Here is a 22,682-nt window from a genome sequence, read left to right as displayed (position 1 = left end):
GCACAAAATAAAAACATAGAAATCTAACACGAAATAGTAAAATCTAAGGCTAACAATTGCAAAGAAAATTAAAGAAAACGACAATAAACATAAAATACCTCAAAATGCATTAAAAAAGAAATTGTAATCAACAAGGAGTTATGAATAATAAAGCAACAAGGTAAATGAAACAATGTATAAAACTAAGAAAGCAAAGAGGTGACAAGAAATTAAAAGAAGAACTTGAATCAAGATAAGAAACATAACCTAAACCTAGATGCAATTGCAAATAAAAGAAGAAACCTTAAAACCTAAAGAGGCGGCACTACTTGTTGGGGAGTTGGTTCTGCATTAAGATCGATCAGTCTGCGTGAACTCATGAACCAAGTGGTCATTACACCAGAACAGCAGTATTACCTTACAAAGTTATTGGGATTCCACTTTGAGGTAGTCCATTGACGTTAGGATTTTTGCTAGTAAAGAATTTTATAAAAATATAGTCGCGTTGTAAGTATAGATTCTAAACCAACAGAAAATCCCTTTGTATAAACATTTGGTTGTCACAAGTAATAAACCCAATAAAAATAATTAACCGAAGTATTTAAACATCGGGTCGTCTTCTCAAGGAATTGCAGGGAGGTGTGTTTTATTATTGGTTATGGAAAATAGTGTTTTGGGTTTTGAAAAGGGTTTTTGAGCAGAAGAATTAGATTACAAGAATTAATAAATTAATAACTAATAAAATTCTTGGCAAGGTATGAAAATTAGAAGTCCTATCCCAGTTATCCTTATCAATGGTGATGAGAATTATGTTTTTACTCCCACTTAGTTAACCTTTACTAAATAAAGGAAGGTCAAGTGGACTAATCAGTTTGATCCTCAGGTCCTAGTCAATTCCTAAGGAAAGACTAGAGTTATTGGAATGCGATTCGATTAGCGAAAATAACAATTATCAATCACGATGAGTTTGATAACTCAAGAGTCTCTAATTAATTAACCAAAGTCAAAAGGGGAAAATAAATCATAAATAGAGCAAAACAATCCTAGGTCTGAAATACTTCAAATTATATTAAATAGAAAATTAGATTGAACATAGAATTCCATAAACCAAATTGGCAACATCAAGTAACCAACTAAAGTAATAAATAAAAGTAGAAAATAAATTAAAGGAACATTGAACCTGTGGTTTGAAGAAATATTCCTAGTTTCTAAAAATCCTAATCCTAATCCTAAGAGAGATGAGAGAACCTCTCTCCCTAAAAACTACATCTAATCCTCAAGCTTTGTATGAATGAATCCTTCTTATGATTGGATGGACTCCTCCATTTATAATCCTTCAATCTGTGTTCTCTGGGCTTGGATCTGGGTCAAAAAGGGGCCCATAAATCGCTGGAAACGGGATCTACAAATTCTGCAGATCGCGCACGTCATGCGTCTGCGTGGGTCACGCGGTCGCGTCATCTGGAGTGTTGCTCTTCCACACGGTCGCGTCAGTCATGCGCCCGCGTCAGTTGTATTTCGCAAGTCACGCGTTCGCTCATCCATGCGCTCGCGTCGATTCCCTTTTGCGCGAACCATGCGTTCGCGTCGCCCATGTGGACGTGTCACTACCAGTTTCTCTAAAATTCCAATTTATGCTTTTCTTCCATTTTTGTATGTTTCCTTTCCATCCTTTAAGTCATTCCTGTCCTATAAAACCTGAAAGTACTCAGCACACAAATCACGGCATCGAATGGTAATAAAGGGTAATTAAAATAATTACTTTTAAAGCATAGAAAATATGTATTTCACATATATCACATAATAAGGAAGGGAAAGCAAAACTATGCAATTTTGCATATGAATAAGTAGGTGAAGAGTTGATAAATCATTCAATTTAAGCACAAGATTTATCATAAAATAGTGGTTTATCATCTATCGATCTGGTAAGACGAACTTAGCTGCTGATGATTTATCAAGATAGGTTGAAGACTCTTTGAGGTCTGCCTTCAAGCCTTCTCTACTTTAAATTCCTCGTTGGCTCCATCACTCTTACGGGCTATGAGGGAGGACCCTGACACTCAGTTACTGATTGAGCAATATAAGAAGGGAGGCTTTGCCTCCTGAGTATCTATTGGAAGAAGGGATGCTTATGTATAATTAAAAGATATGGGTGCCGGATTTTGAGGGACATCGTACCCAGCTACTTGCTAAATTTCATGCGACGTCTATGAATGGGCATCCTGGGGTACTTAAGACTTATAAGGCTATTGTAGATTTATTTTTTTGGCCAAGCCCGTGTAGGGATATATACAAATTTGTTCAGCAATGCAACACATGCCAATCTACCAAATACATGACTTCCAAATCTCAAGGACTCCTCCATCCTTTACCAGTGCCATGTGAACCATGGACAGAACTTTCAATGGACTTTATTACTCAATTACCCAAGTCAACAGGTTATATTGCTATTATGGTGGTGGTTGATCGCTTTATCAAAACTGCTCATTTTGAACGCCTGAGAGCAGGCTTCATTGCGAGTTTAGTGGCGAAAGTCTTTATTGCATCAGTGGTTAAATTACATGGATTTTCCTCTATCATTGTTTTCAACCAAGACCCATTCTTCCTCAGTCGCTTCTGGCGCAGCCTCTTCGAGTTTAGCGGCACCCAATTATGTTACAGTACGATGTATCATCCGCAGAGTGACGGCTAGACTGAGGTCACTAATCGTTCCCTTGAGTAATACCTACGTACTTTCTCTCATTCGCAACCACAACAATAGGTGGCCTTTCTTCCCTGGGTTGAATTTTTCTATAATAGCTCATTTCACTCCACAATACAGATGACACCGCATGAGGCATTACACGGTTTCGCCATGAACTTGCTCCCGGGCTACTATCCTGGCGCTTCCCCTATGCTAAAAGTCTATCTCTTTATGAGGACCCGTAAGATATTGAATGATGAGCTGGGTTTCTACATGCACCAAGCAAGAACCTGCATGAAGAAACAAGCAGACCGGCATCTAAGGGTGTACGCGGATCGGATATTGCCGAAAATTCGATCCGATCCTCACAATTTCCATCGGATATGATGTCCGCATTTTTTAGTGTCAGATTCGATCTGATCTGATCCGCACATTTGCGGATCGAATATTAAGTATATCCGCATAATTGAACATTCTCTTTTTTATCATATTTCTATGTAAAAGAAAATCAATAAAAATATTTCTTTCACACTTTTAAACCTATTTATTTCTAAAATATTTTTAATCAAACTTTTTCTAAATAACAAAAATAAAATAATACAATATATAAATAACAACTACTAACTAAAATATACAAATAAGTAAATATAATACCAAACATATATATATTTTTTAATTATTATTGTGCGGATCTGTGGATCCACGGATCGAATACGCGGATGCAAAGCAGATATCCACGATCTGATCAGACTGCAGATCAGATCATATCCGCAATTTTCGGATCGGATGCGGATATTTACTGCGAATTTGCCGATATGATCCGATCCATAAACACCCCTACTGGCATCGTCGTGATAAGGAATTCAAAGAAGGGGATTAGGTTTTGCTCAAGTTGAACACCCCTACCGCATCATGCATCGTGTAGGGAAGGTGGCTTCCTGCTGGCAGCACGATTCACCCCGTCTTCCATATTTCCATGTTGAAGGAGTTCCATAGAAAACCGTCGACTGCAACCCCGGTGCTGGCTGCAGAATCTACGGCATTTCAACCCGCACCTACAGTGAATTTGGGGAGGCGTCTTGAGAGATGCGAAACAAGTGAAACAAGTCTTCATGGATTGGGAAGACTTACCACGGGAGGAGACAACTTGGATGGCTTCTACCAACAGCTACATATGTTTCCAGATTTGGACCTGAAGGGCAAGGTCATGGTCGGGGAGAGGATAGCTGATACAAGCAATTCAAGCTCAACCCCACAAACAAGCCCAATTAAAGGGATTGTAGAACTTGCAAAAATCTACTAAAGAAGTAAGCCCACTTGGCAAGAGAGTGAGAAAGGCTCCCAATTGAACGAAGGATCATCATATGGAGAAATAAAAAAGAAGCATTGTAAAGAAGCCAAAAGAGTTATTTAAGATCTCAATATTCAAAAAGGAGTTATATTATAATAGGTAAAATAGAATAACAGTAGAAAAGAATAACAACTTGAGAGTGAGGAATCCCATTTCCCTGGACTCAAGGTGAGGGAAAGCGTGACTAACATATTTTGCATTTGCTGAATCTTTCAACACATATTTTTATAAGTTTCTTTCTTCAATTATTGTTACATCATAATTCTATTGAGCGACTCTCATTCTAGTTGCAATAAATTGTAAAACCTAACTACCTATTTCATTTCTATTTCTATATCTTGCTGTTTGATATATCCTAGAAATCAAGGTTCAGAAAACCAGACCGGTCATCAAACCGCTCTAATCACTGGTTCACTGGTTTACTGGTCTAACCGGTTCAACCGATGGTTCAACCGAAAAAACCGTTTTAAAGTAGAATAGTAAATAAATTATAAATACACATCCTAAAATATAATTATAGTCTGATACAAATCTTAAAATATCTTCGAAATTAAAAACACTACATAAAATATCATCAACCAAATACATATGATCTTATCAAAATCCAAACTCAAAAGTTAAATAGTAATAAAAGCATATGTAAATATTAAATCCCAACATCATGGTTTATCAATTATCAAAATCCGCAAGAACTTGTTGCAAATCTGCTTCGGTGGGATGATCTTCACCTTCATTCCCACCCTGATCAGCAGAAGAAAGAGATGCAGCATAAAGACCACTACTACCACCGCCACTTTGATATAAATCAGCATCAATTTCACCTAATAAAATAGAAATGTTATCATTATATTATAAACTAACAAGATTCTAATAAATCATTAGAAACTAAATATACTATACTCACGCAATAAGTCATCCATATTACTAGGAAGATCAGGCTCTTTCTCTACAACCTCTTTAGTCACCCAGAAGTCAACTTGACTGATACTTTCATAATCAATTGGATCATGTTGTGTCTTTTGCTTTCTTTTTTCTTTTTCCTTCCTAAAAAGTTAAATACAATATATGGAGATTTAATAATTTACAAATTTATTATGATAAAGATTACAAATGAAACAATATAGTATTTCATGAAACATATATTACCTGGATTTAAGACGCAAATTATAGGTAACATAAACAATGTCATTCAGTCTATCATGCTCCAATCTATTTCTTCTTTTTGTATGAATCTGGTCAAAAAGGCTCCAATTTCTCTCACACCCAGAAGAAGCAGATGCTTGGCTAAGAATGCGAACAGCTATCTTTTGTAGACATGGAGCAGAGCCTCCGAATAACCTCCACCATTCATCTACCAATTATAAAACCATAACATATTATAAGATATTAATTAAGAACATAGGAGCATAAAACAAGTTAAAACAAATATTCAACCATATTCTTACCAGGCTTAAGTTCAGATGCAGCTGGAATAACTTCTTGTCTATCAAAACTTTCCTTCCGATCTCTATATAAATGTATTTCTTTCATTGCCTGAACTGAATCCAAATTGTTACACTTGCAATACAAGGTAACAAGATCAAGCAAACCTCGCATAACATCAGGTGCTTCTTTATAATTTTCATTAAAAAAGAATTTAGGATTCAGGAAGTAAGCAGTTCAGTTCAGTTCACAGAAAATGAAATCAGAAATTGAAATCAGAAATTGACAACACAACACAATGCAGTTCAGTTCACAGAAAATGAAATCAGAAATTGAAATCAGAAATTGACAACACAACACAATGCAGTTCAGTTCATAGAAAATGAAATCAGAAATTGATAAAACATGTATGAAATTTAGTCTCAGATTTGAATGTACTGCTAAAAAATAATAATATAGATGCAACGAAATTTTCCAATGCTGATTGAATAGCAAAGGGAGCCGCTCAAGATGATGTTAGAACAACAAAGGGAATGAAATTAAATAACCCTCAAGACATTATACATAAAACTAGATGTGACAGCATGAAATAAATTCATTAACCAAAATCAAACTTCAGCAACTAAAATTGAGTCCGATGCAACGATAAGCCAAAACAACATTTGTTTAAAAGGAAGAAAAATACAAATCAGTAAAAGAAACAAAAAATAAAATGAAACCCCAACAATAATCAAATACAAGACCTAAAGCAAGCTAAAACTCATGCTATTAATCAAACCTCAACTATGCTATAAACAAATTCAGGCAATGAATTAAGCATGCATATAGACCGAACCCAAAGGTTCAATTCATGCAAGAAACAAGTTTTTCTAATTTCTAGGAGCTACTGGGCAAATTGCTCAAATGATTTGGATTTATTCAACAATAGCATGGGGAAAAATTACCACTGATGAACTAAAACAAGCTTAGAAATGAGAAATTAAGTAAAAGCAAAGGATCAACAACAACAATAGTAAGAATAAGAAAATTGGTACCCTGCTAGTAACTTTCTTATTCTCCAGAGGTAGAATAGCGAGATAAATGCAACCTTTGATCTTAAATCTGTGACTAAAATTGAAGAAAAAAAAATCAAATCAAATCAATACCGAAAAATTAGAAATTCAAAATCAAAGTAGCAACTAATTATGTGAAATACTCAAGCTACAAACAAATTCAGTTCAGTTCAGTTCAGTTCACAGCACAGTTGACAAAGAGCAAGTTCACAGGAATTGAAATCAGAATTTGAAATTAGAAAATTGAAAGAGCAAGTCCACCGAACACAAAGAGAAACAGAATATGAGCAGAGGTCTAACTTGAGTAACTTCAGTTCAGTTTACAGAGGACGAGGCGAAGGACAAAGAGAAATGAGCAGAGGACGAGTCACTCACCTGGGGTCGATGGAGGGCTCCCGGTGTTGACCGTTGAGGACCGCCGATGAGAGGCTACTGCGTGCTGGTGAAGATGAAGACGATCGAAATTGAGGGCACCAGGCGACGAGAAGATGAAGATGAGCAGGAACCAGGCGACGCCGGAGATTGGAGGGTTGCTGGATCTGAGGATGGCGAGTGGCGACACCACGGGGGCGAGGGATGGCGACAGGGCTTCAGGCAGCGCCGCTAGGGTTCTTCTTCTCCATTGGAGATGATGATTGCTGAATGAATGGGGTCGGGGCTCGGGGGAAGAAAGGGGGGTGCTCCACGGGCGGGTCGGGTCGGGTTTGGTTTTTTTATTTTTTTTTTTAAAACGCAAAACGGCGTCGTTTAGTGAAAGATGCATAACCGGCCGATCACCGGTTCGGTCCAACCGGCCGGTTTTTGACCGGTTCGCCGGTTCTTGAGCGGTTCTTCCCTCTGCGGTTTTCAGACAAGGACCGGACCGCTTGCAGCGCCGGTTCACGGTTAAACCGGTTGAACCGGTCGGTCCGGTCCGGTTTTCAGAACATTGCTAGAAATATTGGGTCTTTATTTCAAAGTTAAGATCTTTTGTTGCAGTATATTATTTAATGGTTTCGAATTTGGCAAACATGCAATTGGCGGGATCTAGCCAAATATTAGACAAGACATTCTTCATCACCCTGACAGCATTCAGATGGGTAGAGCTATCTGATATTAAATATAGCTAACCAACCACATTTTGATATTAAATAATTTATAAACACTGCAACAAAAATTGTTTAGATGCCATTATTTGATTGAAAACCTTTTCTAAAAAATTTATTTATCCAGGGATATTTTCTTTATAAATGAAGATAAATAACTGGAAATCTAAAAGGGAAACCAAAGATGATGGCAGGGAAACCTTTGGCTCGATAAGTTAGAATAACAAGTTAATTATGTGGAATGTTAGAAGCACAACTTATTTTTAGTAACATTTTTATTTTTCTATATTTTGTAACATTGATAATGGGTGCAAATAGTGTCCGAAACTAGATGAGAAAAGAACAAGAATATAAAAATTTGTTCTCTTCCTTCAAAAGATTCAAAGGGATAAACCCTGTCCCTTTCAGCCTCCGTGCGAACTGAAAGATCTTCATTTGATCACTTGCAGCTTTCTGGTGGAGGCTTTCAAAATTTAAATCCCATTAAAAATTTCAAACACAAAATATACGAAAATCATTCGACTGCCTATAATATAAAATATAATCAAATCAAATTGGAAAAATATTAACACTAAGTAAGTTATCAAAAAACACAGAGGATAAGTTTTTTAATTATTAAAAAAATACTTGTAAATCAAAATAATATTAAGTGTCATTCCATGAAACGTACGAGAATGGCATATTATGGATTTTCCAAGCACAAATTACACTCAACTAGTTCAATTCAGGATGAAATTTAAACAAGAAAATTATAGCAAAGAAACAAAAGGAATGGATATCCAGATATATGCAGGTAAGGAAACAAAGAGCATTCCATTTGAGGGTTTTACACTTCATATTTGCTCTCTTCTAAACCAAACACTTATTTTCAAACCAATAAGATGAAAAACCAACAATTTTCAGAGTGTTTTACTTATGAGACTACTGAACCTGACAAGTGACAACTCACGGTAACCACATTATGAGATTACATTAATTAGAAAATTCGCAACATATGCTTGGGTACCATTATTTGATTGAAGATCTTTTTTAAAGATATTTATTTATTCTAAGATATTTTCTTACAATCAAATACAAATAATTGAACATTTAAAAGGTAGAAGGCAGACAAACACAAAGAAACATTTGGTTCTTTAAGTCAGCCTCACAAACTAATGCTGTGGTGTGTTTGAAGCATCTTTTTATTTGTTTTGTAACATTGATAATGTATTAAATAAAAAAAATTGTGCGAAACAAGATGGGAAAAGAACAAGATTAAACAGATTTGTCCTAATCCTTCAAAGGTTTCGATGGGATAAACCCTATCCCTTTCTGCCTCCGTGCGAACTGAAAGATATTCAATTGATCACTTTTCAGCTTTCTGATGGAGGCTTTAAATATATAAACCCCATTCAATTTTTCAAATTTAAAATAAACTCAAATTAATTTATCTGCCTATACTATAAAAATATAATCAAATTAGAAAAATATTAATGTTGAATGAGTTATAAAAAAAATACAGAAGATACCTTAAGTTTTCTTGAATAAATGAAAAAAAAAACAGTTTGCAGATAAAAGAATATTAAGGACCATTGTATGATATTTATGAGAAAAACATAATATAAATTATCCAAGTACAACTACAATTAAACTTAGTTCAATTCAAGCTGAAAATTAAAGAAGGAAATTGCAACAAAGAAACAAAAGAAATGGATATCCGAAGATATCAAGGCAAGGAGCTAAAGAAGAGCATTCCGTGCACTCAAACATCTTCAAGGTTTGACACTTGATATTTGCCTTCTTCTGAACCAAAAAGTTATTTATTTCACCATTCGGTTATTCCAGAGGCATAGGATGAAAAAACAAGAATTTTCAGAAAGAGCAATAAGAGAACTGGAAGTAGTAGATACTTTCTTTACAAATAATTGCAAGTCTAGAAAGTAGGCAGAGACAATAGTGGAGAAACCTTTGACTCTCTCATCATCACAAGCTAATAATGTGAAATTTTAGTTGGAGAATGAATAAGTATACTTATTTTTAATAGGTTGGGGAGGGGCAGTAACATAGAAATTGCAAGCATGAAGAAGAAAGTTTATCTAACCTGTACAGCTTTTTCTTGGGAAGGTACACGGGATGCAAGGAAAGGCCAGGCAAAAGTTAAGGCTTGCTTCTCATTTCTCAAAAGTGGATCAGCTTCACCATAAAGAACTCATGCAACTTCCTCAATGGTGGCTGAGTTTTCAATGGTTGCTATCGTATCTTTCCCTCATAGAATAACACTCTAGAAACTCTACTCCCCAGTCCCCAATGAGTCAACCGATACAGGTTGAAGAGGATGTTTTTTGTAATCAAGACAAAGGGACCAGAATAGTAATTTTGCAAGGTCAAGTATTTGATTACTAGAAGAATCACACTAAATCCTAGTTTTGTCCCTTTGTGCTGAAATTATAAAAATACCCTTTGTGCTGAAATTACAAAAATACCCAACGAGGAATTTTTCTCTCATGGCAAGTTTCTTATTTTCAGGCGTTGTTCTTTTGAATTCCTTTCCCGTGATGACCATTGGATGGATCATCAATAGTAGGCAGGTTTAAGCGCATTCCCTATAATACCATTCAGAAAAAAGTCATTTGTACAAGCATCTGCATTTCACAATGACTATAATATCACAAGTTTACTTTATTCTAGAGGGTGGGCCAAGTAAAACTTTACTCGTCAAGAAATGGCTGAAACATCGCTCACATCCAATAACTAAAACTTCTTTTTCTTTAGAATGAGGGATAATAAGAAATTAAAAACAGAAACAGAAGAAAGAAGAAGAAGAAGAAGAAGATTATTATTATTATTATTATTATTATTATTATTATTATTATTATTATTATTATTATTATTATTATTAAATTCTCTCAAAATTTTAAAATGCCCTGTATAAAGCAACTTCTCCGTTTCTCCACTCATTCTTCTTTTTTGTATCATCTTATTTGTTCTAACTTTATGAGAGAAATGAAGGAAATGCGAGATAAAGCACCATGGATAAAGTGGGATGATTACCAGGCTTGGCGGCGCTTCTTGGCAGCAATAGCGGCGGCCACCTTGGCAGAGAGAGTGAACGAATCATTCTTCTTTCTGAGCATTTTGCGAATAGCCTTGCTCTTCTTCCTTCCCACGGGCTCACGGCGTCATTATCCTTCGCCAGCTTGAGAATTAAACTCTGAAGGTTTAAATCTCTTTCTTGATAGAGCCTGATATCAGGGTTGGAACATCAACTATATATAGCTTCGTCTAAACCCTACCCCATTTAGGGTTTACTTCTTAAACCCGCCGCCAGCCCTATGATTTTTTTTTGTACAGTGCAAGGCCCACTAAGCGCCCAAAGCACGACAACCAGCCCTATGACTTTGAAGTTGGAGTTGGAGACCATTGTTTTTGGACTGAAATTCAGTAACCATTCCATCAACTGTTTTTGGACAACCACTCCAACTACTTAAAGGTAAGCTGGGTAAAACGCGAGCCAGGGGCAATGTAGCCAACTCTTAAACGGGCCACATTTCGGCTGACCGAGCTGAATCAGCCCACAACATAAATCCGCTGACATTTGCAAAGCCCGCGTACGCTCCTACATGAGGTCTTGAGCACATTCCGCAGCAGTCTGCACAGTGCACTCCCTTCTCTTTCTCTTTCTCTTAAATTTTTTTTTTATTTAGTTGGAAACTTTATTCTCAAATACAAGTAAGAAAATTATTAAAAAGTTTTTTTTATTTAAATTGTTAGAAGATAAAAACTCAAGAGCCAGCAATTTTATTTTGTATTCACCACCACTTTTAATTATCAGTCTAATACTTTTAATCTGATAACATTACTAACTAATTGCTGACCAAAAATAATAATTAACAATAAATTATAACCTTCTTACATTTACCGATATAATATACAACTAAAGAGTTAACCAAAGATTAGACCTACTATAGGACAAGTAATAATTATTGTAGTTGTAAACATATTGTGAAAACGTGCGCAGAGGTGATGAGCTCTCATCAATCTCTGTTGAATGAGTTCCAAAAAAAAGGCATGAATGGAGATGAGAAGAAGAATCAGAAAGAAAGAGAGAGGAGGAGCAAAGAACTGAGATGAAAAGAGAGAGAATGGAAAGAGGGTTCTTGAATTGGGGAAACATATAATCTATAGAGACGAAGATAATGATAGATAATTTCAACCTGAGGTAGGTAAAGTACTTTCCAAAAAACGAGTTGTCATCCTTACTTAGGATATTTTAGCACAGTTCAAGTCATTCCCAAGTCACTTCGTAAAATGTATTGAATGTCGACTAGGTACATTGTATTAAATAACAAGGAATCACATATTCTCCAAATTTTCTGGTAGAGGCAATAAAATCGATATAAAAAGTTTCCCACGATCAGATGAAGGAAGTGTTCTCACTTTTTCTTTTGGTGAGTCCCCGGGAATAACTGCCGATACAAAACTCCAAGAGAATATCCTCATACAAAAAAAAAAATTAAATAAACTAAAAATGTTTTATTAACGATACAACATTACAGCTTAACCAAAATTCTGCAAAGGTGGTCACATGTATCAAAATTTGAACCTGCACTACTCAAGTCAGAATCCAAAGAGAAAGGCGCATAATACTGCAGTTCTTGCCGATTATTGAGGCTCTCTATCATATTATGCCACCAAAAGGCATGATGGATATCCAAGGCCAGCATAGCTTCCAAGAGTAGCAGGCTTATAGTTCCCCAAGAAAGGGCATGCTCTCATCTTGCAATTGCAATTGCAAAGATGAAATGAAAATAAGGAAATAATTGACCAAAGCTCCTTCAACATTCATTTTTTCATCTCGGATTTATGATGCAGATCTTGCAAGGTTTCAGGTACTTCCTGCTCACATTGTTCAAGAATGCTGATGAGCTGCCCAGCTAGTTCTCCGTCTTCTGCTGTTAAGAAACTGTGCAGAACACCATTGACACTTTCGCGCGCCATCTTTGTCAAAATATGGATGTAAGTGTCCATGGATGGTACAAAACTAGGTAAGACTACAACATCATACCGCCCTATCTCTGCAGTGGAGAGATGCTCCAAATCTATTGCAGAAACCACTGGTCCTGATCTGCTGTTTGAATCCACTCTGTAATGATGAAACAGTGCATCATAAAAAGAAAAACACTTGTATAGCATCTTACATCATCATGAAAATGAAATTTTTCAAGAATCATTGGTTTAGACTTCCAAGATTGTATTGTTAGTCAGTCCTTTATATCTTTCAAATGCAACATCATTTACTGTCAGATATGTAATTTGTCAAATACAGATTTTATATCTCTGCATCCAATAAGAATCTCATTCGAATCAAAGATGGACTCTGGTTAATTACTTAATTCTAAAAGGAACATGGTTAACTATAAATGTTCAAATGGATTAAGAAAATGATTGAAAGGTATTGAGGTTAAGAAGTTCAAAAGTATCTTACAAAATTATTCTAAAGCAAAATTTCCCCTTTTTTCACCATTTATAAATATTATTCTACGTCTCCTTCACTTTTTGCAATCATGTTACTTAGTAGGGGGTATGGTTAAGAAAAAAGAATTAATATAAAGTTTCCTAAATTGACACTTATTTAAGAATATGGAGAGTGTATACTGTTAAACAATTGACATGAATCATCTCAATTTCTATTAATAAACCATGATAGCTCAGAATTCATATAACCTAAGTGCTAAGTGGGAAACTAGCAGGAAAGGCTTTATTCCCCTAAAGTGTGATGAGAGGGGGTTGCAGAAATTCCATGATTCTAACAAGAGTTTTAGAAATTTCTTTATTATTGAAGACAAATTATTAGACATCTAAAAAGTACACCATAGCAGAGAAACCTTTTGCTCTTTTAGTTAGCATCACAAGCAAATGACAGTAGAACATTAAAGACACTCTTTTTAGTAACATCTGTTCCTTTTTGTTTTTTTAAACATGGATAGTGGATGAAACAGAAGTAGTGTCCCGAACTAGAGGAGAAAAGAACAAAAATACACGTGTTCTCTTCCTTCAAAGATTCATAGGGATAAACCCTCTACCTTTCAGTCTCAATGCAAACCCAAAGATCTTCAACTAGTCATTTTCGGCTTTCATGTGGAGGCTTTTGAAATTGAAATCCCATTTAAGATATCAAATCAAAATACATGAAATTCATTCATATACCTATATCCTTCTAAAAGAAAACATTAAGTGGGTTATCCAAAATTATAGAAGATGTGTAGAAGATATGTTTTAAGATCTTTTAACAAACAAAAAATAAATAAATAAATTAAGTAACATAGCTGAAACATTATACGAATTGCCCAAGTACAATTGCAATTAATTAATTCAATTCAGGACAAAAATTAACCAGAAAATTTGTAGCAAAGAAATAAAGGAATGGATATCCGAATATATCTAGGTAAGGAGCTAAAAGAAGAGCACTCCATACCCTCAAACGTATTCGGGGTTAGACACTTGATATTTGCCACCTTCTGAACTAAACGGTTATTGATTTGATTTCACCATCTGGTTATTCCGGAGGCAAGATGGAAAACAATATTTTCAAAAAGATTAAAAAGATCCTTGAACTTGAGAATAATGTGATTTTTAAATAGCACTTGACATCCAACAATTCTCTTCAAGGATTAATCTAATGATTTACTCTAAACAAGATTCATGTATATAGTAGACTAGTAGTAGGATATCCAAAACTATACAAATGATGCCTACAACTTTTACACATTTCAACTCTCAATTGAGTTTGTTTTGTGAGGTTAGTTTTCCTTTGAGCTAATTTTATGACCTGTTTGCTAATGGTACATTGGTACACATCATACAAAATTCTAGACCAAAATAAATAACAAGGAATGATTTGAAATGATAGCTAGGCTTGACACATAAGAATCAAATGGAATGGAAAAAGACCTCCTATTTGAGAGTCTTGACCATTGTGTGACCTAGAAACCACCGACATGCCGAAAAGCTTCGCGCACTGGCGTCCAATGCGCATCAGAGTTGGATATGCCGGCAACATATGGATGCGTGAGTCTACAACATCTCTAGCAATGTCGCTCTGTTTTTCTGTTATTTTCAAACGCAGATACAAGTCCGACACAGCTTTGACTTTGGTATACGTTCCTATTAATCTTGGGCTTTTATCTAGGAAAAGTAAGACTACAAAAAGGGGATTCTAGCATGTGGGATGTTAGAGTTGATGCCAATAGCCCTGATCTCAGTAAAGTTTAGTATTTGACATAGATGAACCAGATATAGAAACTGTGGTGTTTGCGGATGATGGGCGTAGAGGAGAAGAAATTGATACATTTTCCGTTAACAGGACAGTGGGAGTGGATTAAAATTTAGGACAATAGACATCATTTTAACAATTGCAATATTCTAAGACCTTTTTATGCAGCTATATTTACTTTCAAATTTACAATATGACATTACATTATTTTAATATAGTATTTATGTTTTATTATATAACATATCCTGGACGTGTTGTATCCACTAATTTTATAAATATAAAAAAAGCGTGTTGCGGTATCAATGCTTCCTAGGGTGTGACACCGGATGCCAACCAAAATAGACTTTAATTAGAATAATTAAGCAAAATAAACTAGCTAGATCAAGAGATAAAATAAAATAAAAACATGTTCTATGTCAATTTGTATACCTCAAGTGAATGAGATGAACCCTGTATGGGCAAAAGGGTTTTCACATCTTCAAAGGTGGTGATGTAATAAACATGGCATGAAGACACAGATCTGGCATGTCAAGATGCCCTGACAGGCATGAGCACCTTTGAATATCCCACGTTAATAGTTACAAACCTATACTACATTTTTCTCTTAACCTTGATATTTTCTTAAGGATATCTTTGGAGTAGTGAAACTATTAGGAAACGCACTACAACAGGGTTCCTTTTCCAAATGGTGTGTATGAAACAAAACTGCAGACCAAACTGTATATAGAAGCATTAATTAATAGATGCTTTTACCTGTCATTAGAGCTTGCAGTACTAGAATCAAGTGAAATGCAACAACCCCTTCCTTTGAGAGTTTTGACCAACTTATTACACTTGATGTCTTTCCTTAAGATATATAGCATGTTTGAATTATGAGAACAGCTGCTCCGAAATTGATCAAGGGCTTCAGTGCTCTGCAAGAACAAAACACAATCTTATCCGTCTATGCAAATAAATATAACAAATGCTTAACCAATGGCAGTAAATTTGCCTTGCTTTGTCTTTCCTTTTTCCTTTTTTTTTTTTTGTTGATATGGCAATAATTCATGTCCTCATAAAACAATCATCCTATGCTTATAAATCAAAAGAAATTGCGACCGTGTTTATAGTTTTAATAATAACATTATATTTCATTGGGTTAAAAACTTGAAATTAGTAACAAAGACTGTAGCACTTCTTGCAAAATTTAAGTAATACAATATGCACTTCTTGGAAAATTTAAGTAATACAATATTAGGAATATATGAGTAAACAATATTTTACAAGCTAAGAAAACATTACAAATTACTCTTTCCTATAAAAATACCCAGAGTGCCCTTTAATTTATTTCAGTTAATAATGTCAAAGAAGATAATATTTACTACAGTTAAAAATGGGTAACTAAGTAGTAACTGCAATATATGAACTTAAACAATAGAATGACCTACCTTAAGAAGCTTCTCTTCATCTGATGTACACACCCGGACAGACTGGATAATGCATGAACTTAAGCTGGTAATTTTATTACTGAGCGAGAGTCTACAGATTGACCCATTTAGAAGATGCCGAACCATTGGGATAGACGTATGGTTAAAGGAATCATTGAAAACCAAAACACGAGGATTGCTGGAAATAAATGACTTGATGGATTTAATAGTATCAGCGTAACCAGCACTACAAACAGTACTAAGCCCATCAACAACCTATTTCATACAAAAAAAGTAATAAAAGATGATAAATAGCATGAACTATGCACGAAAAGATACCTGAAATAGAACTATTTGTGATAAAATTAGTTCTTTATGAGAAGAAACCCATTTTTGAATCCATGCTAATTTTCATACTTAAAAAATGACTGTAGTTTGCACACAACCAAAAAATGCAAGATTTGGCCTGGTAGAACTAAGCACGTGTATATATGAGCTTCTTGTAGACTTTCTATGTTAAATAGTAGGTCTTAGACTTTTAAGAATCCCAATATTGCAAGAGAGAATTAAGGAAGAGCATTGACAAAGCTTTGAAATCCTCTCCCCCTCAATTTGAATCCTCATACACCCTCCTCCCTCTGACCACCACCCCCTGCATGCTAACTCCTTGCTCCCCCGACAGTATTTCTTGTATCCACTTCACCAGCCAATAGCACAACAATCCGACCCACCTCATTAACTGACTCAGCAACTCCATCATTTCAAGCTCCAGCAACCACAACAATCAATTGCATAAAAGACTAATGAATATTTTAAAAATAATATGCTGTGCATAAAATTTGTACAGCCAGAAATATTTGACTTTTGGTCAAACATCAATTTTGTAAATATTTCCATATTATCATCATTCATGTGGTGTACATGTTGAAAGTCTATTGGTACACAAAAAAGGGCTATGTGAACGATTCACCTGAGTACCATAGAAATTACCAGAGTGTGGCTTCATCCATTACAAACGTATAATGGTAAAATTCTCAAATCCAATGTGAAGTTTTCTATTACATATTTTTTCCTTTTATTTTTCAATTCATAAATTAACATTATTGAAGTTTTTTTAAATACTCAAAATGTAAATTTGCTTATTACTTTCTTTTGAACCATTATAAGTTCAAAATTACTCGTGCTGCAATAAATTTTTTAATCTTTACCATAAGTAATAGGGACATGTACTTTTTCAAATTCATTTATTTTTATATTAATATAATTTTTAAATTCTCTACATTTCTAAATTTGACCATTAAACTGGTATGAAAACACCAAATAATAATAATAATAAAAAATGTCTTCTACAGTTGGATATTGAAAAGAAAAGCTACCAATATGGAGACATCAGATATGTCAATGGCCTTCAATGATAGAAGCTCCATTAATCTCTCTGGAGTAGAAACAAGAAACTCAGGTTCACAACTTTTCAACCTGTTTAAGACAGAACACATAATTATAAGAAGCTGATTTAGTGCAAGATGAAAAACATTCAGATCAATAAGTGTGTGCATGCATAATTGCATATTAAAACATTCATTCAAATCAGGATCCCAAAGGTGAAGTAACTCATTTGAACAACATTAATTACTAAAAGTAGACTAATAAGAACTTGCACTTGCTAACCCCTAAAGTGACCACCTTTGTATAAAGGGGATTCCTTACTCATATAGAGCTTCTTGTATCCAATCCATCCACTTTAAGCCTGGCGCATTCTGTAAGTACAACCTCTTTCTAGCTTGACAAACATATCTAGAGGTTCAAAGCCCCATGCAAGTCAAACCCTTTATTGGACATTTATGTCAAATAGAATTAATACCACAACAGTTTTCCATGTGTTTGTGGAAGAGATTGTTAGCAATCGCTGGTAAGTAATTAATGGGCCTTAGTGCTTAGGAACAACTAGTCAGCTAATCAGATATCTCAAATAGGAAATAATACACATTTCTCTCTAGTTTTCTTGCATATTGTCAGACTCTTGAAAAATTTTGGGAATGTTAGATTGGTCCTGCAAGTATAGAACAACCTCTTTTATGGAAGTTCTCGAAGGACAGAACGAAAGAGTAAACATACCAAATGCACTATGCAGTATGCAATGTAACCCCCTCCCCCCCCCCCCCCACCCCCCTTCCCGGGCCCCGGCGGGGGATCAAAGGACAATGTAAGACATTAGTTAGTGTCCTGATGGAAAACACGTTAATACTGTTTCCGATTGAAAATGAGATTCATTAATAAGAGAGAACAGAATACAAAATGAAAGGACAAGGTAGACAGAGAAACAAAAGAAGATGCACTCCCAAGAGAATGAGCAATGGAAACATAAGAATTTTTTTATGCAAAAATTTAAACATACAAATTATAAGCACTACATACAAATTGAAAGCGCTTCCACATATAGGATAGAATTAGAGGTTTGGCCCCTGTTTGACTTAAAGCTGTTTGCACTTTATTTCAGTGTGTGATTTCTATCCAACATGTTGAGCTTCTTTTATTTTGAACCTTTTTTTGAAGATATGTCAAGATATAAAAAGCATAACCTCATTGATGAATTTTGCTTTTCATAATCCATTTTTGTATTAAGATAATCTCTTGTCCACTATGTCTGTTCTTCCTCTATTCATAGTATAATTTGTTTCTAAGAGAACTTGAAGTTAAATGCACTTTATCCAAGAAAAAAAGAGAATGATCAGAGCCAAAATTTACATATGCAATCTCAACATTGTGCCTTAAGTATCACACAAATCAATATCTATACAATGAAAAACCAAAGAGGAAGTTCCAACACTTACCCTTGAATTTGATGATCTAAGGTAGCACCTGAATGAATACTCACTGTATGTATTCCTAGTGATTTCAAAGGCTTGCACACTGTTCTGACCTGCATATCAATTTCAATTTTCAGAGTCCAAGTAATCACCAATCAAGTCAAATGGCAAAATGCATATCAATAGAAACAAGTTGCGAAATTGCCATTCCCTTTTTATCACATAGCACATACTGGAGAGGAGACATCATGTATTTTCTTATGTAATAGGGTGTGTTCGATCAGCTCCAACAGCCAAGTCTCTAGTTGTATAAGCACCAGCCTATTTAAAGTAGGTTCTTCTCTATTAGCTTCAGATGAAGTGAATTATAGTTAGTATTAATCTGTAGGTACTTAGTAGGCTATCAGATCTCAATGTAGTTACTCTAATTAATATGCTCTACGTCTACATCCAAGTCCTTAGCTTGTGATAGAAGTTGCTCAGCCTATTTATAAACATGATACATCTATTGCGTAACCATTCATGCATTAATTCTACAAGGTTCTCAGATTCAATATTTCTTCCTTTGAACTCTTTATCTCTCTCTTCTTTGATAACTTCCATTATTTTCTTTCAATTTCTTGCTCCCAAACAAAGCTCTGAGCACACAAAAGAGGCCCACATCATGAACTACAGACAGCAGTGACTCTTGCAAGCATTCATACGAAGTGTATCAGTCTCTTCCATTATATTCTTTTCTTTTGTTAGAAAAACAAAAATATTATTACAAAATAAAATAGTACAAAGAGGATAACATATCCTCACCAAAAAGAAAGAAAATAAACCATAAAACCACTGCAAGATTGAGCCATGTAACAAAGCGTTGAAATTTCTCTACATATCTAGTTATCTACAAAGAAACATATCTTGAGAAACCATTTGCAGAACACCACACTTAGAAGGTAATATTGACATAGTTTTAGCTTGATTTTGAGTCTCAAAGCCTACAAACTTTAGCGTACAACAACTCACACAGACCCTTTGGGCCAAGCCAAATGTCTCCCAAAGTGTAAAAGCTTGATCCATACATAATTTACAGCCAAACAATGCCCAAAAAAAAGAAAAAGAATCAAACAGACAACAATGTGGATTATGGACCTACAACAACAGAATACATGTATGAGGAGAAAAAAAGCAAAAAAAAAAAAAAATCAAAGGACAGCTTTTTGCACCGCACCCTTATCATTATGCTATTGAGGACAAGCATCCAAACAAAATGCGAACAACTTTGAATTTCTAAACAAATTTGTCTCAAAGAAAAGTGTAACTCACATTGTAGGCATACTCAAGAATTCAAAGTATGACTTGGAAGAAACCAACCTAGATGATTCAAGAGACCCAATCTTTTACATCATAAGCAGAAAGATAAGGAGAATACGGTTTTAAGTGTTTAATGAAACTCAGTGACCAAATCCTTTCTATCATAATCTCAAATATAGTTAAAATTATGCCATTTTAGAATATCTGAACACAATTCAGACTTCCAGTATTTGAAAAAATATCATTTAAAGATGGCCTGAAAAGTTCCATAACTCGATCTCCCTTTTGAAAATATGTGAGGGACAAGAAGTTGGTGGGAGCATGAATTATTTTACTAACTTTTTACTGGATGAAAGGGGGACCAACATTGAAATTGTAAGCATGAGCAAGGAAGGAAGTTTATCTGACCTGTAAAGCTTTCTCTTGGGAAGGTACAAGGAATAAAAGGAAAGGACTGCCAAGAGATAAGCCTTGCTTCTCTTTTCTCACAAATGTATCAGCTACACCAGAAACAATCCACGCAACTTGCTCAGTAGTGGCAGAGGTTCCACTGGTTTCTATCAGATCTTTCCCTGTAGAATAACACTTTAGAAACTCTAATCCCCATGTGTCAACAGACAAAATGTTATCCTCTCCATCAGAATAGGCATCACCATGGTGCAATGCATTTTCAATTGAACTTAGACACAAAAAGACAAACTTAGAAGGCAACTCTGACAATTCACAATTTCGTTGTTGCACACCACCACAACGGTCAGCCATGTCGGTCACCTCAATGACAGGCTGATTTTCCACTTGCAAACAAATTGATTTCTTAGAAATATTCCCACCAAATGTGTTTTCCCTTTTAGCTGCACTCTCCTCTCTATGGGGAACCTTTTCTTTTGTGGTGGATTTTTTCTTTCCAGGAGCTTTTCTTTTAAATATCTCTTTCCCATGATGATCATTAAATGGATCATCAGGAGAAGGCAGACTAAAGCACATTCCCTGAAATACCAAGGAACAAAAGTCATTTCCACAAGTCTTTTACACAAGAATTCACAGTAGCTATGATTTTAATATGGTCATATCACAAGGTCAAGTTTACTTCATTCTAGGAGAAAGACACATCATGGGACATGTGAAAATTCGCCAAAAAAGAGGTGGGTGAAGGTTTATGCAGGTTGAAAATAGGATAGATGTGAAGAATCACACTGAAGATTTAGTGTTTGACTGTAAAAAAAAAAAAAGAAAAGAATTTTCAATAAAACATAAGGCTTTGTCAGAATTTGTTAATAACATATATATATTGCAATAAGAGCACCAATGCTTTCTGGGTGTGTCTTCAACAAAGAACAAAGAGCATGCAACTGCTACAAATTAATTGATTTCAACCAGAAACAATAGTTATATCATCTACTAAGTAAACTTTTCCTTTAGAATGAGAGTTAATAAGAATCAAACTCCACTTCCCTACAATTGCATTGATCTATTTTTGTTATCATGCTAGCACGCATTTCTATCATTCTATGTATACAATTCAATTCTATGGCTCTATATTAAATTCGCTAAAACATCGAAATGCCCTGTCTAAGGTAACTTCTTATTTGTTCTAAATTCACCATAAAAACCAATAAATAAATAAATAAAAATAAAAGCCTAAAATGCGATCAAGTACTTCCAGAATGATGGTAATGCGAGAGTGAAGTATACAGGATGAAATGATAAAGTCATAAAACTATGGATTCAACTTGACAGCGGAACCAAAGAAATGAAAAATAAATGAATAAAGTAAAACCTTACAAGAAAATGAAAGTAATCGAAGGGAAAATAAGAGAAGAAAAGGTAGAGAGTTTTTAAGGGATTTGTTTTAGGTACCTGGCACATGCGGCGTTTACCGGCCTTGCGGCGCTTCTTGGCGGCAATAGCAGCAGCTGCCTTGGCAGAGACAGTGGAAGAGTCATTCTTTCTTCTGAGCTTTTTGCATATGGCTTTGTTCTTCTTCCTTCTCACAGCATCATCACCCTTTGCCATTGCTACAGTTACCTGGCTTGTAGGAAGATGATTTAGTTCTCTTTGGTTCGAACGAGAGAGATTACTATTAGGGTTGGAACGTTAAAAGACATCCAATACCATCCTCTAAACCCTATAAAATAATCCATTTAAAATTTTTATAAAATACGGAAACATATATATATAATATAAAAATAATTTTAGGTAAATTATAATAATATTTTATTATTTTATTATTATTAAAATATAAATTAAACTTTTTATTATTTTTTATAATTAATAATATATATTATTTTTAAACTCATTTTAAGAATATATGTTAAAAATAAAATTAGACATGTTGATATATGATGG

At 34.8% G+C, this 22,682-nt stretch overlaps 2 protein-coding genes and 1 non-coding gene across 8 annotated transcripts; all 3 read right to left on the bottom strand.

Annotated features, from left to right (window-relative positions):
- Window positions 1–4,497: 4,497 nt before the first annotated feature.
- LOC112789644 (uncharacterized) lies at window positions 4,498–10,809 on the bottom strand. Of its 6 annotated transcripts, none has more exons than XM_072232443.1 (8): window positions 10,603–10,795; window positions 9,653–10,154; window positions 6,863–7,548; window positions 6,470–6,536; window positions 5,459–5,623; window positions 5,160–5,364; window positions 4,918–5,057; window positions 4,498–4,834 (listed from the first exon to the last, which is right to left on the bottom strand). In XM_072232443.1, exons 5-8 carry the CDS (start codon window positions 5,607–5,609, stop codon window positions 4,683–4,685), a joined length of 648 nt encoding a protein of 215 aa, XP_072088544.1. In that variant the 5' UTR covers window positions 5,610–5,623; window positions 6,470–6,536; window positions 6,863–7,548; window positions 9,653–10,154; window positions 10,603–10,795; the 3' UTR covers window positions 4,498–4,682. The 6 variants fall into 6 exon arrangements, with proteins under 6 accessions (XP_072088544.1, XP_072088543.1, XP_072088545.1 ...); XM_072232442.1 differs by having other exon boundaries at window positions 6,470–6,542; window positions 6,863–8,898; window positions 10,603–10,785; XM_072232444.1 differs by lacking the exon at window positions 6,863–7,548 and having other exon boundaries at window positions 6,470–6,542; window positions 10,603–10,803.
- A 1,027-nt stretch (window positions 10,810–11,836) lies between these two features.
- Window positions 11,837–22,480, bottom strand: LOC112789642 (DEAD-box ATP-dependent RNA helicase 5). Its single transcript, XM_025831615.3, has 7 exons — window positions 22,194–22,480; window positions 20,745–21,323; window positions 19,062–19,150; window positions 17,607–17,706; window positions 16,252–16,506; window positions 15,578–15,738; window positions 11,837–12,694 (listed from the first exon to the last, which is right to left on the bottom strand). Exons 1-7 carry the CDS (start codon window positions 22,347–22,349, stop codon window positions 12,394–12,396), a joined length of 1,641 nt encoding a protein of 546 aa, XP_025687400.1. The 5' UTR covers window positions 22,350–22,480; the 3' UTR covers window positions 11,837–12,393.
- Window positions 13,977–14,123, bottom strand: LOC112793609 (small nucleolar RNA snoR138). The gene has a single exon (XR_003198305.1). It is a non-coding gene; the product is annotated as a small nucleolar RNA snoR138 (small nucleolar RNA).
- Window positions 22,481–22,682: the final 202 nt, after the last annotated feature.

Source organism: Arachis hypogaea, chromosome 3 (assembly GCF_003086295.3).
Source record: "Arachis hypogaea cultivar Tifrunner chromosome 3, arahy.Tifrunner.gnm2.J5K5, whole genome shotgun sequence".
Taxonomy (NCBI): Eukaryota; Viridiplantae; Streptophyta; class Magnoliopsida; order Fabales; family Fabaceae; genus Arachis; species Arachis hypogaea.
Note: the sequence above shows the minus strand (reverse complement) of the source record. Positions and strands in the feature narration are given on the sequence as shown.

What these genes read in the sequence shown, in the direction of transcription:
- LOC112789644 (XM_072232441.1), bottom strand. Translation starts at nt 10,685, where the DNA reads ATGCTCAGAAAGAAGAATGATTCGTTCACTCTCTCTGCCAAGGTGGCC. An exon ending in TGCATCTGAACTTAAGCCTG is followed by an intron (nt 5,365 to 5,458) that starts GTAAGAATATGG and finishes TATAATTGGTAG; the next exon opens with ATGAATGGTGGAGGTTATTC. An exon ending in TAATATGGATGACTTATTGC is followed by an intron (nt 4,835 to 4,917) that starts GTGAGTATAGTA and finishes CTATTTTATTAG; the next exon opens with GTGAAATTGATGCTGATTTA.
- LOC112789642 (XM_025831615.3), bottom strand. Translation starts at nt 22,349, where the DNA reads ATGGCAAAGGGTGATGATGCTGTGAGAAGGAAGAAGAACAAAGCCATA. An exon ending in GTAAACGCCGCATGTGCCAG is followed by an intron (nt 21,324 to 22,193) that starts GTACCTAAAACA and finishes TTGGTATTTCAG; the next exon opens with GGAATGTGCTTTAGTCTGCC. An exon ending in CCCAAGAGAAAGCTTTACAG is followed by an intron (nt 19,151 to 20,744) that starts GTCAGATAAACT and finishes ATTGATATGCAG; the next exon opens with GTCAGAACAGTGTGCAAGCC.